Source organism: Xenopus tropicalis, chromosome 7, assembly GCF_000004195.4.
Source record: "Xenopus tropicalis strain Nigerian chromosome 7, UCB_Xtro_10.0, whole genome shotgun sequence".
NCBI classification, from domain to species: Eukaryota; Metazoa; Chordata; class Amphibia; order Anura; family Pipidae; genus Xenopus; species Xenopus tropicalis.
Window position 1 is genome coordinate 77,797,874 of NC_030683.2, and position 15,171 is coordinate 77,813,044.

At 39.2% G+C, this 15,171-nt stretch overlaps 1 protein-coding gene across 1 annotated transcript in view; it reads right to left on the minus strand.

The window, feature by feature from the left end:
• Positions 1-7,157, minus strand: part of LOC100127873 (glucuronokinase 1) — a 58,719-nt gene extending 51,562 nt beyond the window's left edge. The window contains exon 1 of the mRNA XM_002940385.5: positions 6,946-7,157. Coding sequence (XP_002940431.2) covers positions 6,946-7,002 — 57 coding nt within the window. The 5' untranslated portion in view covers positions 7,003-7,157. The remainder of the gene's footprint in view (positions 1-6,945) is intronic.
• Between the last annotated feature and the right edge of the window lie 8,014 nt (positions 7,158-15,171).

Genomic DNA, 15,171 nt, shown 5'->3' on the forward strand with positions numbered 1-15,171 from the left:
TATCAGGTCTGGACTGGGATTCAAAATACAAAACAACCCTCTAACAACCAAATAAATAGTGACTGTTTATGGCTTCCAACCGCCATGAGAAAAAAATCTAATTTCCCTGACCTGGTTGAACCAACCACAGTGATGTAACTTCCAGTCCACTTCTGGTTACATGGGTCCTGAGTCAGTAGGTAAGTTAACCTAATGCGGGTATGGTTGGGTAGCTGGTGTGTGAAAGAGGCACAGGGACCGATTCACTAAATAAATAAATAAATAAATTGTTTTATGCATTAAAATTTTTTCGTTAATTAAGTACCGATTCACCAAAGTCATTTCGCATGCGTTACTACTCATATCGCATGTGCAATAATCCCAATTATCGCACAGCATTATTTCCATCGCATTGGAGTAATTATCTAATAGAAATAATACTAACGCATAATTCACAAACATATCTGAAGCATTCAACGCATGAAATTTTGTGATTATTTGTGCTAATATTAACACCTACTTGGACTAGGCATTACTCAAAAAACATTGCTGTTCGTGAGCGTTTGTGAAGACAACATTGAGTTTGCAGTTGGATTTTTGTTGGATTGGGAAGAAGAGAATCAAGTATGTGATCGTCCTAGAGTGATGCATCCTAGAGTTTTCATGGAAAGATCAACTCTAGAGGGATTATTAGAGGAGGAAATAGTGAGGCGCTATAGGTTAAGTAGAGCAGCAATCTATAGTCTGTATGAGGTACTGGAGCCTTATCTGCAGCCACTAACACACAGAAGCCATGCTGTTCCTGGCACTGTCAAACTTCTATGCTGCCTTCATTTTTTCGGCACAGGAAGTTGGAGGGATATATGGTGGAATGTCACAGCCCACATTTTCATGTTGCCTTGGTTACGTGCGTAATAGCGTGCGCTATTATTGCGTGCTACAAAATAACGCATAAATATATCACATGCTTTTTAAATATCACTTAAAAATATGTCATCGCCATATAAATAACAGCAATAAAAATAAAATATAGTACTCTGAGGATGGCATTTCAAATTTTTTTCTGCCATTACATAAGGTGCAGGTTGAGTGAATACAAAACACATAGGCCTTAAAGTAGGTATGATTATTGGGTGCTTCTGGATATGGTAGGACTAGATCAGGGACAACAGAGGGTGTATTCTCTAATGGAGTTATTGGGCTAATGGAAGAGTGATTTTATGCAACTGAGAAGCCTGTTATTTTTCTGGGATGCTATAAATACAACAAATTAAATGCTCCTTGGCAGGATTCGGGTACATTGTGTGCCATGAGCTTTCTATTTAGAAATGTTGGGAGATAAGTATTTGTAATTCATCTGATACATTTATTACTGTATGGAAGTGTTTTCAGGTTATATTACAAATCTTTACCTCCAAAGTAGTGTCTAGTTACAGTATGCAGTGCTATACTATCCTAATGTTTTTTGCAAACTCAAAACTCCCTCATTATATGAACAAATTATAACTCTCCGTTGTAGCTCCAACCAAATGTATCTGGGCTCCATTCCCAACATAATACATTAGCAAGGGCTAAAGCAAGCTGTAGCTCTCCACTATAAATATACCAAAACTCTCAAGGTGTCCAGAATTTTATTACTTAACACCAATGATCTTAAAGGAACAGTAACACCAAAAAATCAAAGTGTATAAAAGGAACTACAGTATAATGTACTGTTGCCCTGCAATGGTGCAACTGGTGTATTTGCTTTAGAAACATAACTATAGTTTAGTAAATGAAGCTGCTGTGTAGCCATGGGGGCAGCCATTTAAAAGAGAAAAGGCACAGGTTACATAGCAGATAACAGATAAGTTCTGTACAATACAATGGTGTTTTATCTGTAATCTGCTATGTAACCTGTGCCTTTTCTCCTTTTTCCAGCTTGAATGGCTGCCCCCATGGCTACACAGCAGCTTATTATATAAACTATAAAAGTGTTTCTGAAGCAAATGTGCAAATTTTACCAGTGCAGGGCAACAGTGCATTGTATTATGATTACTTAAAAACATTTTTATTTTTTGGTGTTACTGTTCCTTTAAAGTACATCAGTTTTCCATTAGAGAAAAGAAAAAAAAAAAACATGCCATTTGGCCACAGTACCAGAAGACATATTTGGTGAAAGACAAAGACATTTAAGCAGAAGAATCTTATATCAATTATATAAAGCATGGTAGTAAAGATAATATGATTTAGGTCTTCTTTGTTGCATCAATTCTTCATTGTACCTGAGTACTTGAAGATAATGTGCAGAACTGCCATCAGGAATCATGGATCCCCATGCAAATAATTTATCCCTCAGGGGGCCCTTAACTATTTCCCATCGGTCACCTGGATCCTCAAGCAGATCCAAACTTCACTAAAGCCTTTCATTATAAATAAATGTTAATAATAATAATAATAAGTTACAGTGTTATGTTTCTTGGGGTTTCTTCAAGTCCATGTCCCTGACTTAAGGTCCCTTTGATGTCAGCCCTCATAATGTAAAACCATCTGTCAGAAGATTAATTGAAACTGGACCTTAAAACATGACAATGAAACTAAATATTGCATTAAATAGAACAGGGAATAGATTCTGCCCAAGGGGTGAATACCACCTGGCATTTTACCAGGGGTGTGTAGACTTTTTATATCCACTGTATTAGAGTCAATGGTGGACTGTTTCCAAAGAAGAAAATGGCATATCTGTTAACTTTTTGTTAAATACATAATTAAAAAAGAAACAATTTTACATGGGGAGTACATTCTTTTACACATGACTAAATATATAGCAAGGATCACTGGGAGGAGTTAAAAAGATTAGTACTGTGTCTTAGGGGCAAGCTCTCAATAAAGTAAAAGTTGCTTATTTTAAAGTTTAAAAAGATTTAACAAAACAGAAGTATCTTTAAACTGGAGTTGTTGCCCAGGGGCTTTCCACAGAACATAGCTATTACTAAACAGAGTTGTTGATGGTCAGTGGTATTCAGCCTGGCCTCCTCTAAAGCCCTTAGCAATAACTGTGTTCTGCGGGAACCCCTGCCCAAATAATTTAAATATTTTTAAGATCTAAATAACAAAATTACTTTTATTTGAAGTATTTTTAAATATTTTTGAGAATGTCATTGTTTGAATAGATCAAGTGAGAGGAGTGAGGGGAATTAGTTCACCGCATCTTTGATAAAATGTGTCATTTTGCTGTGTGCCCACCACTAAAGGAAACTTTTTTTTTTTACATAAGTATGGCGTCACCCCCGTTGAGTATTACCTAGCCGTTATAACAGATTTACCACAGACATTTTTCTAAACCACTGACAAAGACTCAAGTCAAAAGTTTTAATAATACATTGTACATTTTAATTAAAGCAGATTGTTTGACCCGGATATATTAATAGTAGCTTATAAAAAAGTGGCTCTCATAAAAATGGTTTAAAATGGAAAGTACAGGTATGGGATCCGTTATCCAGAAAGCAATTATTCCAAAAAATTTGGAATAATGGAAAGGCCACCTCCCATTAAGTCTCTGGAATAATAAAACAGTATTGTGTACATACCACAAATGAGATAAAATTAATCCTTATGGAAGCATTCTACTGGGTTTATTTAAAGGTCAGGTCAGTCCATAATATCATTATTTGCTTAATAAATGAAAACAAAGTTCTGGTAGCTCTAACTCTTGAAACAATGTAACACAAGCCAGTAGATTGACAGACCTGTCTTGCTGGAGGAGACTGACCTTTTCAACACTGTTTAAAAAGAAACAACCAGGAGTTTAGCAAATGCTGCTTTCAAGAGCAATTACATTTACAAGTAACTTTTAAAGTACTGAAAATTTTTAATAAATTAATATTGGAAAGTTGATTACAATTATGTTTTCTTTTATTAGGCAAAACATTATTTTGGGGGTTAACATGTCCCTTTATGCTTAAATTATTTTTTAGTAGACTTAAGGCCTGGTGATCCAAATTACAGAAAGAACCCTTATCCGGAAAACCCCAGGTCCCAAGCATTGTGGATAACAGGTCCGCTACTTGTACCACAGAACTGTGTGTTATTTAAAGGAGAAAGAAAGGCTAATAAAGAGTTAATCTCAAGCTGCAGGCATACCATCAGTTTTCTCAATAGTGCCCTTAAAGGAACAGTAACACCAAAAAATGAAAGAGCTTTAAAGTAATAAAAATATAATGCACTGTTGCCCTGCACTGGTAAAACTGGTGTGTTTGCTACAGTAACACTACTATAATTTATATAATAAGCTGCTGTGTAGCCACGGGGGCAGCCATTCAAGCTGGAAAAAAGAAGAAAAGGCACAGGTTACATAGCAGATAGATCAGTTCTGTAGAATACAATGGTGTTTTATCTGTTATCTGCTATGTGCCTGTGCCTTTTCTCCTTTGAATGGCTGCCCCCATGGCTACATAGCAGCTTATATATATATAAATTATAGTAGACTTTCTGAAGTAAACACACAACTTTTACCAGTGCAGGGCAGCAGCACATTATATTTTAGTTACTTTTATACACTTTCATTTTTTGGTGTTACTGTTCTTTTAAGTCTCCCCATATTTCTCCCGTTCAGATGATCAGAAGCCTCATAGGAAAAAAAAAAAAAACCGCTGAGCTCTGTAAACTTCCCATAATGCCTTGCTCCGGCACCAAGACCAGTGTACATGCTCAGTTTGTAAGACTATGAGAAAGCTTCCTGCTGATCCACATTCCTAAGGGGGGGAGTGAGTTCTTAGCACTCTTGAGGGAGGGGGGAGCAGGAGAGAGCTGCGTGTCTCTAGCACAGGAAAACAAAGAGACAACAAATCTTTTGACAGAGGACTCAGGGCAGCTGTATTTACATAGACCTACTTAGTTTTTTCCTTTCCTTCTCCTTTATAAAAGTTGAGTATATACTATAAACTCTTTTAGATTCATATACAAATTTGTCAGTAAAAAGTGCATTAAAACACTATTGAGCATTTAATAATAATAACTAATAATATATACACACCATATTGCACATACAGCTTTACAAACACCGCTATGTTAAAACATTCTCTTAGAGAAAAGCATTGTCCCAGGTTAGCAATAAGTGACAGGCCTCACAAACTGGTACTCACCCCAGTGAATATGGGTTTTGTTGGTCTTCAGCAGAAAAACATTAAAGGAGAAGGAAAGGTAAAAATCACTGGGGGGTACCAAATGTTAATCGCTTACCTTTTACTTAGGGCTAGTGCTCCTGTTAGGAAAAAACTGCACCAGCCCGGGGTAGCTGCAGCAAGTGTTCCCTCTACCTTCTGTCCCCTGAATCCCAGGGCCGGCGCATGCACAGAAGAGTGAAAAAGCCGAAGAGCACAAAGACAGAAGAAGGAAGAGGAGACACTCACTCTCCTTTAAGTGGCAGAGCTATCAAATTGTGATTTTAGGCCTTAATACATAAAAACTCACCCACTGAATTTATCATTTGGTGAACTCTACCTTTCACCCATGGGCAGTGGCCCATGGGGTGATTAGTCGCCCCAGTTAATCTCGGCTACCACAGACAACTGATCTGCACTAAATGCCTTTCCACAGGCAATAAAGTGAATTGCAATGGAAAGGCATAAGCATAGCTTTGTTTTCGAAAGTGGCACAAAATTTCGTGGTAGCAGAGATTTAAAGGACAAGCAAAGGCTAAGTCACTTGGGGGTGCCAAAATGTTAGGCACCCCCAAGTGACTTAAATCGCTTACCTTGTACCCCAGGCTGGTGCCCCTGTTAGGAGAAAGCAGCACCAGCCCGGGGTACCTGTCGAGAGTGCTTCCTCTTTCCTACTCGCGATGCAGCCAATTGTCCAGGACAAATGCATGCGCAGTAGAGTGAAAAACCGACTTCTCTGTTCAAAGTTCGGCTTTTCACTCTACTGCGCATGCGCATGCGCGCGCGCGTGATCGTTCAGGAAGGAGGAAGCGCTGCCAGCTACCCCGGGCTGGTGCTGTTCTCTCTGTACAGGGGCACCAGCCCGGGGTAGAAGGTAAGCGATTAAAGTCACTTGGGGGTGCCTAACATTTTGGCACCCCCAAGTGACTTTGCCTTTCCTTCTCCTTTAACCCCGGGTGACTAATCCTCCTGTGGGCCATCAGTCTTAAAGCTATATACACTTCTTAGTGGTTTCAGACACAATACTGAAAAGTGAGTAGCTTAAGTGCTGAGTTTAAGTTTTGCTTGGTAAGCCACAGCATAAGATTATTTTTATAATATACAGCAGTGCTGTCCAACTTTTGTGGTGTTGAGGGACGGAATTTGTCTAGCATACATAGTGGAGGGCCGCTAATGGAGGCCAATTTTGACCATTCCCCTTTTTTAAACTGCACCCACTTCAAACCCCACCCATGTTATCACAAGACCATGCCCACATTAATGGTGGTAGCGCAGCAAAAACCCAAATGCAGCCTGAATCTAAGGCATGAACCATGCAGGGGCCCAGTTAATCTCAATACTGATACAATTTAAAGCGTACACAAAAGTAAGCCATTAAAGCAGCCACACAGGGGGGGATCGCCAGCACTGATACTGTATAGCATGCCCACAGAATTCCCTACATCAGTGATTCCCAATCATTGGCTCAGGAGCAGTGAATTCCTGGCTTGGAGGCAAGGTTTATTTGAATAAAAACCCAGTTAAAATGCCAAAAAGAGCCTCCAGTTGGCTGCCAGTCCCCATACGGGCTACCAAATAACCAATCATAGCTCTTATTTGGCACCCCAGGCATTTTCTTTTTCATTTGAAAGTGGCTCACCGGTTTAAAAGATTGGGGATCCCTGCCCCACATAGTTGGGGCAGTTTACAAGGCTATTGTACATTCCCTCACAGATACAGACCATTAACGCTACTGAAACAAACACTACTAGGTGGCACGCTGCTAGCTCATATTGTTGCTGCTGCTGCTGCTGTACAAACTGTAAGTAGAAATTAACAAGAAGACCTTAATATGGCTCTCCAGCAGTGTGCCGTGTCCCGCCACTAGCAAGATACAAATCATAGCGCTGCTTTTCCCAGGAACGTTGAAGTGCAGTACAATCCAGCGGTACAACCCACTGACAGTACAAAGTGCAGGACTGGGCTGGCCCAGAGGTTAATGGACTGCCCCTGGCCGGCCGTTTTGCATTACTGTCACATTCATGTTCTAGGGAGAGCAAGCTAGAGCGCAATCAGCCAACACAGGGCCTGGAAGAAACTCACGGTTTTCTTATTTGTCCAGCACTGTGAAACCGCGCCCCCTACCTGACACGTGTTTGTCCCCGCCCCTCCCCCCGCCGTTCCACTCCAGCCTCAGTAAGGGGGCGGTGGAAATGTTGAAACTACTTTCTCTGTAGCGAGAATAGTGCAGAGAGCGCTGATATTTTACTCTGAGCAGTAAATGTAGGCGGGACGAGCGGATGGCAGAGAGAAGGTTACATTGCAGCATTGTGAGAAAGTTATTGTACTGTACCTAGTGTTTGAGTGGACTGTCCCAAGCTGTGTGTGGGAATTACTGTAAATTTTTTTTTGACTGGACTGTCCCAAGCAGTGTGTGGGAATTTCTATTCTTCTCAGAGCTAACATGAACTTTACTAAATAAAAATAAAGCTTTTTTTGCATTGGGTTTTGGTTTGCGTGGTACTGTTACAAACTGGTAGGAGCCTCCCCTAACACTTTCCCTTACTTCGAGCCAGCGTCCTACCTGACCCTCACATGTGACCTTTTTGTCTCTCCTCTCCTGATACCTGTGATGTTTAGCATGTGTCTGCTGCCTGTGAGTTTTATTTCACCTAGCTCTTTCCTATACTCACTTTGTCTCCCAGTGTCGGACTGGCCCACCAGGATACATACCCCCAAAGCGGGACAGTCCCGCTTTCTATAGCTCATCCCGCTGGGGGGAGGCTCTGTGTATGGGGGGACTGCCTTCTCTCTATATTTGTATTTATATGTAGGAGTTGCTATATTGTTTTCCTTAGGTAGTACAGTATGAGGGTATAGCACATTTGCATCTGATCCCACCATTTCAACTATATAAAAGGAGTATTTTTGGAAAACAATGGGGTGTGTTAATTGGGGCGTGGCCACAAAAGTGGGTGTGGTCAAAAAAAATTGCTGCGCTGCGCGCGCCAAAACTTTTTGTCCCTCTTTTTGGTTTTCAAATGTTGGGAGGTATGAGGTTACCAGGAAAACTCCCAGTGGGCCCAGGGGTCAGTGGGCCCTCCTGCTTCTGCCCTTTTGGCCTACTTCATGGTCATTCCCTACTTCTGAATGGGAACAAAGAGGAGAAATAGATAGAAGAATAGATGCTAGCATGTAAATAAAAATAATAGGAGAATAAAGAGGTTGGGTGAGGAAAGGAGGAAAAATATGTTGGAGAGTGGGCCCATGGTCTGAGGTTTCTGGTGGGCCTCTGGGGTCCCAGACCGACACTGTGTCTCCCTCCCGCACAGATAACTAATGCAGGCAGGCTTGAGCACTCCGTTGACTGCCTACTTCACAGGACTCTCCCCCTTATACGCAATTGCAGCGCCTTGCTATTGGATGATTCCTTTTCCGTTTTTTTATGAAGCCATTTAAAAGGTAGCGTTCAAGAGAAGAGGAAAGATGGCTTCTCTGTTAAACTTTAGTTGATATGCCCATTCTGGTAATGCAGCTATACTTTTAAAGTGTTCTTTATAACAGTATAGTAACTTTTAAAAATAAAATTACAATGGCAGGTTTTTAGAAAAAAGTGTAATAGGTGTCAGTATCGCTTTAAGTGTCCTTTGACGCACAAAACACATAAGGCTATTTATGTATGACTGTGTATAAATAATAAACTTTGGAATGTTTTTAACATAAACTAAATATTCTTAACGTTATTCTGGTGGTGATCCAAAGTTGTGCCAGCTGTTTTTCCATGGTAACTTGTCCTGGGGTCAATGCACCTATTAAAGCCTGGAAAGAGGTAAAAGAAAATATGTCTATGAAGATTTTCATTCATTCAGGTCATGGTATATCTAGTATAATTAAATCTAAAGCAACCTAACAAGTCCACTTGCTTTAGATTTAATTATACTAGATGTAAAAGATAATACAAATAGTTTTTTCTTTTTAAAAAGCTATAAAAAGAGAAGACCAGTTGAAAAGTTACCATTTGTGCACAGGAAACTTTAGACAACTTTGGAAAACAATTCACTTTATTGCCAGTGGGAAGGCATTTTAGGGAGATTAGTCGCCCAAAGTAGCCAAGATTTAGTTGCAGCGACCTATCTCCCCACATGCTATCACCTTAGAACCTGGCCTATGCAGTTATTCATGGCTCCAAAATGTATAACCTTGACTTTTGTGATTTACCCTTCTGTGTATGGGTGCATAGGATACACTTGTGACGTTCGGCTGGATTTGCTTGATAGAATGTTTGTTTTATAATTGTTTAGTGAAAGCTAACTGGTGATTAGCTTTAGCTACTGATAAAAATAGGCTTGTATGAATGGAATGCAACAAATTCTTCATATGCTGAAGTCCAGAACTCACAGCTAAAACCTGTACATCAAAAATCATCAGTGCTGGGAGCAAACCAGGTATGAAGTCTGATTCCTGGTGCACCACTAAAGTGAGTAGTGATTAGCAAATCTGTCCCGGTGAAAAATTTGTGAAATGAAGCTACGGCACAAGTTTTTCAATGCGTCTGCAACTTATTTAACGCTACAGCAACTTTTTTTCTCACTTGGCAAATTTTTGTCATGCTGATTTTTTTGAGAAAATAATTCAATCGTAAATGCTCAATTTCACAGCGAATCCATGCCTGCCGAAAAAATTTGCTCATAACTAGTGAAAATTATTTGTTACTAAATTTCCTTCACTGCATTTTTAAGAAGCTTAAAACCATGGTGAGTGTTTATAAAAATCTCATTGCATGCCTTGGGTTAAAATTCATAAAATATAGACAAACCACATGGTATGATATGGAAACACTCAAAGAACACCCACTTGTAGTCGAAGCATCCCAACATCTCCAAAGCATACAAAACCAGGAACTTGATCAACAAAACTACGGATCCCCCAGGAGTCAACAAATAAATAGAATGTTGGCAACGTATCATCAGTGAGAACCCATTCCCACAAGGCCCAGGAAAAATCAGGTATGAGCTGAAAGTTAAAGTTCAAATTTTATTACAAATGTTAAACTAGTTATTGTTTATTAACACTTGCAACTCACAAGACGCAAATGCAAGATAAAAACTATAGCAAATATTGTAATTGTTATGTATGATGAACCAAATAAAAACAAAGTTATAAAAAAAAAAAATTCATAAAATAACCATAGGGGGCACATTCATTAAAGTACAAATCTGAATCACGAAATCCGATAATTTCTGATGCTTGCAAAAGTCACGAAAATTTTGTTCATTTGAATACAAAGATTTTGTACTTACGATCCGAAAGTTCAGAAATTTTTGTATTGAAACTATCATTGCAAATGGCGATCCGATAGTCACAAAATTTTCGTATCCAAACGATCATAAACGGCAAGAAAACCTTTCTGACTTTGAACCTTCAGTGCATGATTTTGGAAGCCTCCCATAGGACTCAATGGCACTCTGCAGCTCCAACCTGGCCCAAGGAAAGTCACGATACCAAAGCTTGAATGAATCCAAAACTTTGGCACTCATTGCGACAAATACGGTGTTGTCACACAAATTGTAGCAAAGTAAGAAAAAGTTGCGCAAATTAACAAAAATATTGCAGAAAATACGAAAAAGTTGTAAGCTTTAGAAAAAATAAAAAATTTTTGTAATCGGACCTGTCGTACTTTAATAAATGTGCCCCTAGGTGTTAGGGTATGAAGTGCTAAATGGAGCCAAAAAGTTCTTGTCAATAAAAGAAAACCAAGAAAAGGCCTTTATCTAGTGATTTTATATCAAGATGCATTTTGACATGTCTATAAATATTAAAGGTTTGTGCTAACATACTTATGCTGCCCATTTTTAGGCACAACTTATGTAAATCTTGAGGGATTTTGTCTGTTTTATATATTTAAATTTTCCATATATTGTGACATCATACTCCACCTGCCCAGCATGGCTGAAGATGATGTGCCTTTAATGATTGCTGAAGTACTGCTGGCTCATAAACTGTCTGGCATACTCAGAAATAAGGACTGGCATTTCAAAACAAGAGCAAAACTATTTATAGTTTGTGTAACTTAGTAACCAGTCTGATGTCTGCTTCAGTAATAATTAAATGCTAACCTCTGATTGGATGTTATGGGTTTCTAGACATGAAACAAACTTTGCAGCTGTTATTACATTGTCTGAATGGGCAGCTTAATGCACTGCTAGTGCATTGAGCTGTGAATGGATTCTTCTTCTCAACTGTTCATTAATGCACAGTCTAACCTTTGTTTAGTACAGGTTATTAAGGATCAGTAACCAGAATAAAATATGCCCCCCCCAATATTTTTTTTTTAAAAATCATCACTTTCCTTTTTATATTAAATGGGTCAAACTGTAATTATTTTGCCTGGGCATTAGTGATGGGCGGAATATTTCAGCAGGCATGGATTCACTGTGAATGTCAACATTTCACCTTTGGCGGATTATTTCACAAAGCAGGAGAAAAAATTTGCTGCATACAGATTCAAAGCATGACAAAAAAATTGTCACATGCATAAAAAAATGACGCACGTAAAAAAAATTGCCACACACATCAAAAAATTATCCGTTTTGCGGATTTTTCACCAGTTTGCGAATCTATTTAGAGATTCACAAATTTTCTGGCGAAGGGAAACGGGACAGATTTGCTCATCACTACATGTTATGCATCACTGCATAATATGCTCAATAGACAATTCTTCTCCATGCATTTCCAGAAAATGTAGTATTCTTATTACAGTATCTAGTAGAATTAAGTCTAAAACAACTGGACTTTTCTGAGTTTTTCTTGAAAACGTTTCACCACTCATCCGAGTGGCTTCTTCAGTTCAAATGACTGGTAGGGAATTCCCTGGTATTTAAACTCTTGATGGTAGTAGAGTCACAGACATCCAATCACAATGGTTCCATTGAACTTGTTCAGTTGTAGTAGTATTCTTATTATTTAACTCACTATTCTACAGCAAGCATCTATATTATATAGAGCCCTAACAAATATGTACTGTTCAGTAAGGAGGGGTAATTTATTCAAAATCTTTGGATCATTAATAACATAATTTAAATGCTAGAGGCCTATATTATTCAATATAATATGTAATATTTATATATTAAGCATTGTCTACTAAAGCAACTTAGTAGCTAAAGTTAAAAATACTTGGGTTAAGTACCTTTATGAATAGCTTTAAAATTAGGGATGCACCAAATCCACTATTTTAGGTTTTGACTAAACCGTGAATCCTTTGTGAAAGATTTCGGCTGAATACTGAACTGAATCTGAAAAGGTTAAAGAAAACCTTGCGCACAGCATGCCTTGAAAATTTTTCAACTTCCGTGTTGACAAAAAGTCAGTGATTTTAAAGGAGAAGTAAGTAAGCTTTATCAGAAAGGTCTATGTAAATACAGCCATAAGCACTCACAGAAAAGTGGCACTAAGTCCTCTATCAAAAGAAACACAGAATTTCTTGTCTCCTTTTTTGTAAACATGATGTTCCAGTCAGGGCCGCCATCAGAAATCACAGGGCCCCTCACAAAAAAAAATTTCTGGGCCCCCCTCCCACAAATACAAAGGACTCACAGACATGAGACATTGGTAGCCAGCAGGGCCCCCCCTAGTACATTGGTAGCCAGCAGTGCCCCCCACAGTACATTGGTAGCCAGCAGTGTCCCCCCTAGTACATTGGTAGCCAGCAAACCCCCCTAGTACATTGGTAGCCAGCAAACCCCCCTAGTACATTGGTAGCCAGCAAACCCCCCTAGTACATTGGTAGCCAGCAAACCCCCCTAGCACATTGGTAGCCAGCAAACCCCCCTAGTACATTGGTAGCCAGCAAACCTCCCTAGTACATTGGTAGCCAGCAAACCCCCCTAGTACATTGGTAGCCAGCAGTGCCCACCTAGTACATTGGTAGCCAGCAAACCCCCCTAGTACATTGGTAGCCAGCAAACCCCCCTAGTACATTGGTAGCCAGCAAACCCCCCTAGTACATTGGTAGCCAGCACAGCACAACCCTCCTTGTCTTGTGCGGCTCCTCCGGCGGCGAGGTTCTTCGTTCCCTACAGCACTGTACTTCTGAGTGCCGAAAGACGCCAGGCCCTTTTATAAGGTTGCGCCCCGTGCGTACTGACGTGCATGTATGCACGGGGTGCAACCAATAGGATTACCGCTGACCACCAATGACAGGGGCCCGGAATAGATTAAAGGGGGCCCGAGTTAAGAAAACTGTAGCACCGCCGGGCCCCCTTTTAAACGACTGTACCCCCTGTGCCCCCCTGATGGTGGCCCTGGTTCCAGTGTCTGACTTCCTCTCTCAGAATAAAACCTTCATTCCCAGGCAGAGTCTGCGCAGCTCTCTCCCCTCTCCTGCCCTCCCCTCCCATAAGAATTTATAAAACTCACACCCCCCACCATTAGGAATGTGTAATCCGAGCTACCATTGGCTAGAGATGCAAACAGGAAGCTACTTAAAATGGCAGCTGCTGTCTTAAGCAAACGGAGAAAGCTTCTAAAACTGTTTACTCAGGTATGGTAATGGTTTCTGCAGAATAAATATAGTGTTCTAGGTGGCACTAATGTGGCGAATCTATTGGCAATAAAATGCCAAAATGGCTTTCCTTCTCCTTAAAGTGTTGGAGTTAAGGGCACAAAGGGAGAGTTTTAAGGCAGTTTATGTCACATTAAAGTGATCCTGACACTCAATCAGCGCAACCTAAGAAACCTTCAATCTAAGAATAGTGTCTCATGAAGCTAAGGATATGATTAGTTAATTATGTCAGTATCTCTTTAATAACAAGTAAAATCATCACTGATATTTAAGATATAACTTAAAGGGCATGTCATCCCCCAAAATAATGTTTTGCATAATGAAAGAAAACATAATTCTAAGCAACTATCCAGTATGAAATAATTAAAAATGTGTAGCACTTTAAACGTTATTTGTAAATGTAATTGCTATTGAAAGCAGCATTTGCTGAACTCCTGGTTGTTACATTTTAAACAATGTTGCAAAGGTCAGTCTTCTCCAGCAAGGCAAGTCTGTCAGTCTGCTGGCTTGTGTTACATTGTTTCAACAGTCTGAGCCACCAGGGCAGAGAATAGAAAAGGACAGGTAAGCGCTGCTTCTAATAGCAATTATAAATACAAATAACTCAAAAACCATTACAAACTTGTAATAAATGTATATTGCAAAGCTGCTTAGAATTTTGGTTTCTTTTATTAGGCAAAAAATTATATTTTGAGTTGCCTTGTCCTTTAAATAGTGACATGAAAATGCCACACTCCTTCAGTTCAGTTTATATATATGTTTTAACTGAACTTGACCAAGACTGTGTGTCATAGGTCTGAAGTGTTGGTGTCGCTTGGAAATACCACGTATGGTCAAAACCCCACACTTTCTCACAGTGGAAATAACTATAAGCTAAGCTTACTAACACACTAATGTAATTGGTCTCAGAATACTTCCTTACTCCCCCTTAAAGCTCTTCAGTGTGAAAGTGCTTTCAGTCTAGAGGAAATACAGCTAACCCGAGTTATACAGTAGTCAGTAAATAATTGTCACACAGAATCCTCATGATTGTAATCGGATTGCTTTGTACCTTTTTGTTCTTCCCTCTAAAAGGTAAGTTTTCCTCTGGTTTATGCTAAACTTTTTGGCTACTTTCCTTTATTTAGACTAACTGTATTTTGTTTGAACTCAAAATTAAAGTAAAACTGACTTGAAAGTAATGCTTTAAAACATTAATATTTATTTCCAGATAATACAAATTTTGTTTAAAACCCATGATTGTCAGTTCTCTACTATGCTTTAGTAATCGTAAGTGATTGCACAATGCAGTTATAGCATTTATGGGAACCTAAGTTTTAGGTGTATGAATATGATAATGGGGCTTACATTAATGTCGAAAGATTTCACATTTTTTTAAAACCTATACTATTCCAATACAGTTTTTTCCCTTTAACCTCTCCATAAATAACTTTTTTGTTATCTTTAACCAAAATATCACTGTAACTTTTTCTTTAGCTGATATCCCAGGGAAGAATGAAGAAACAAATTAGG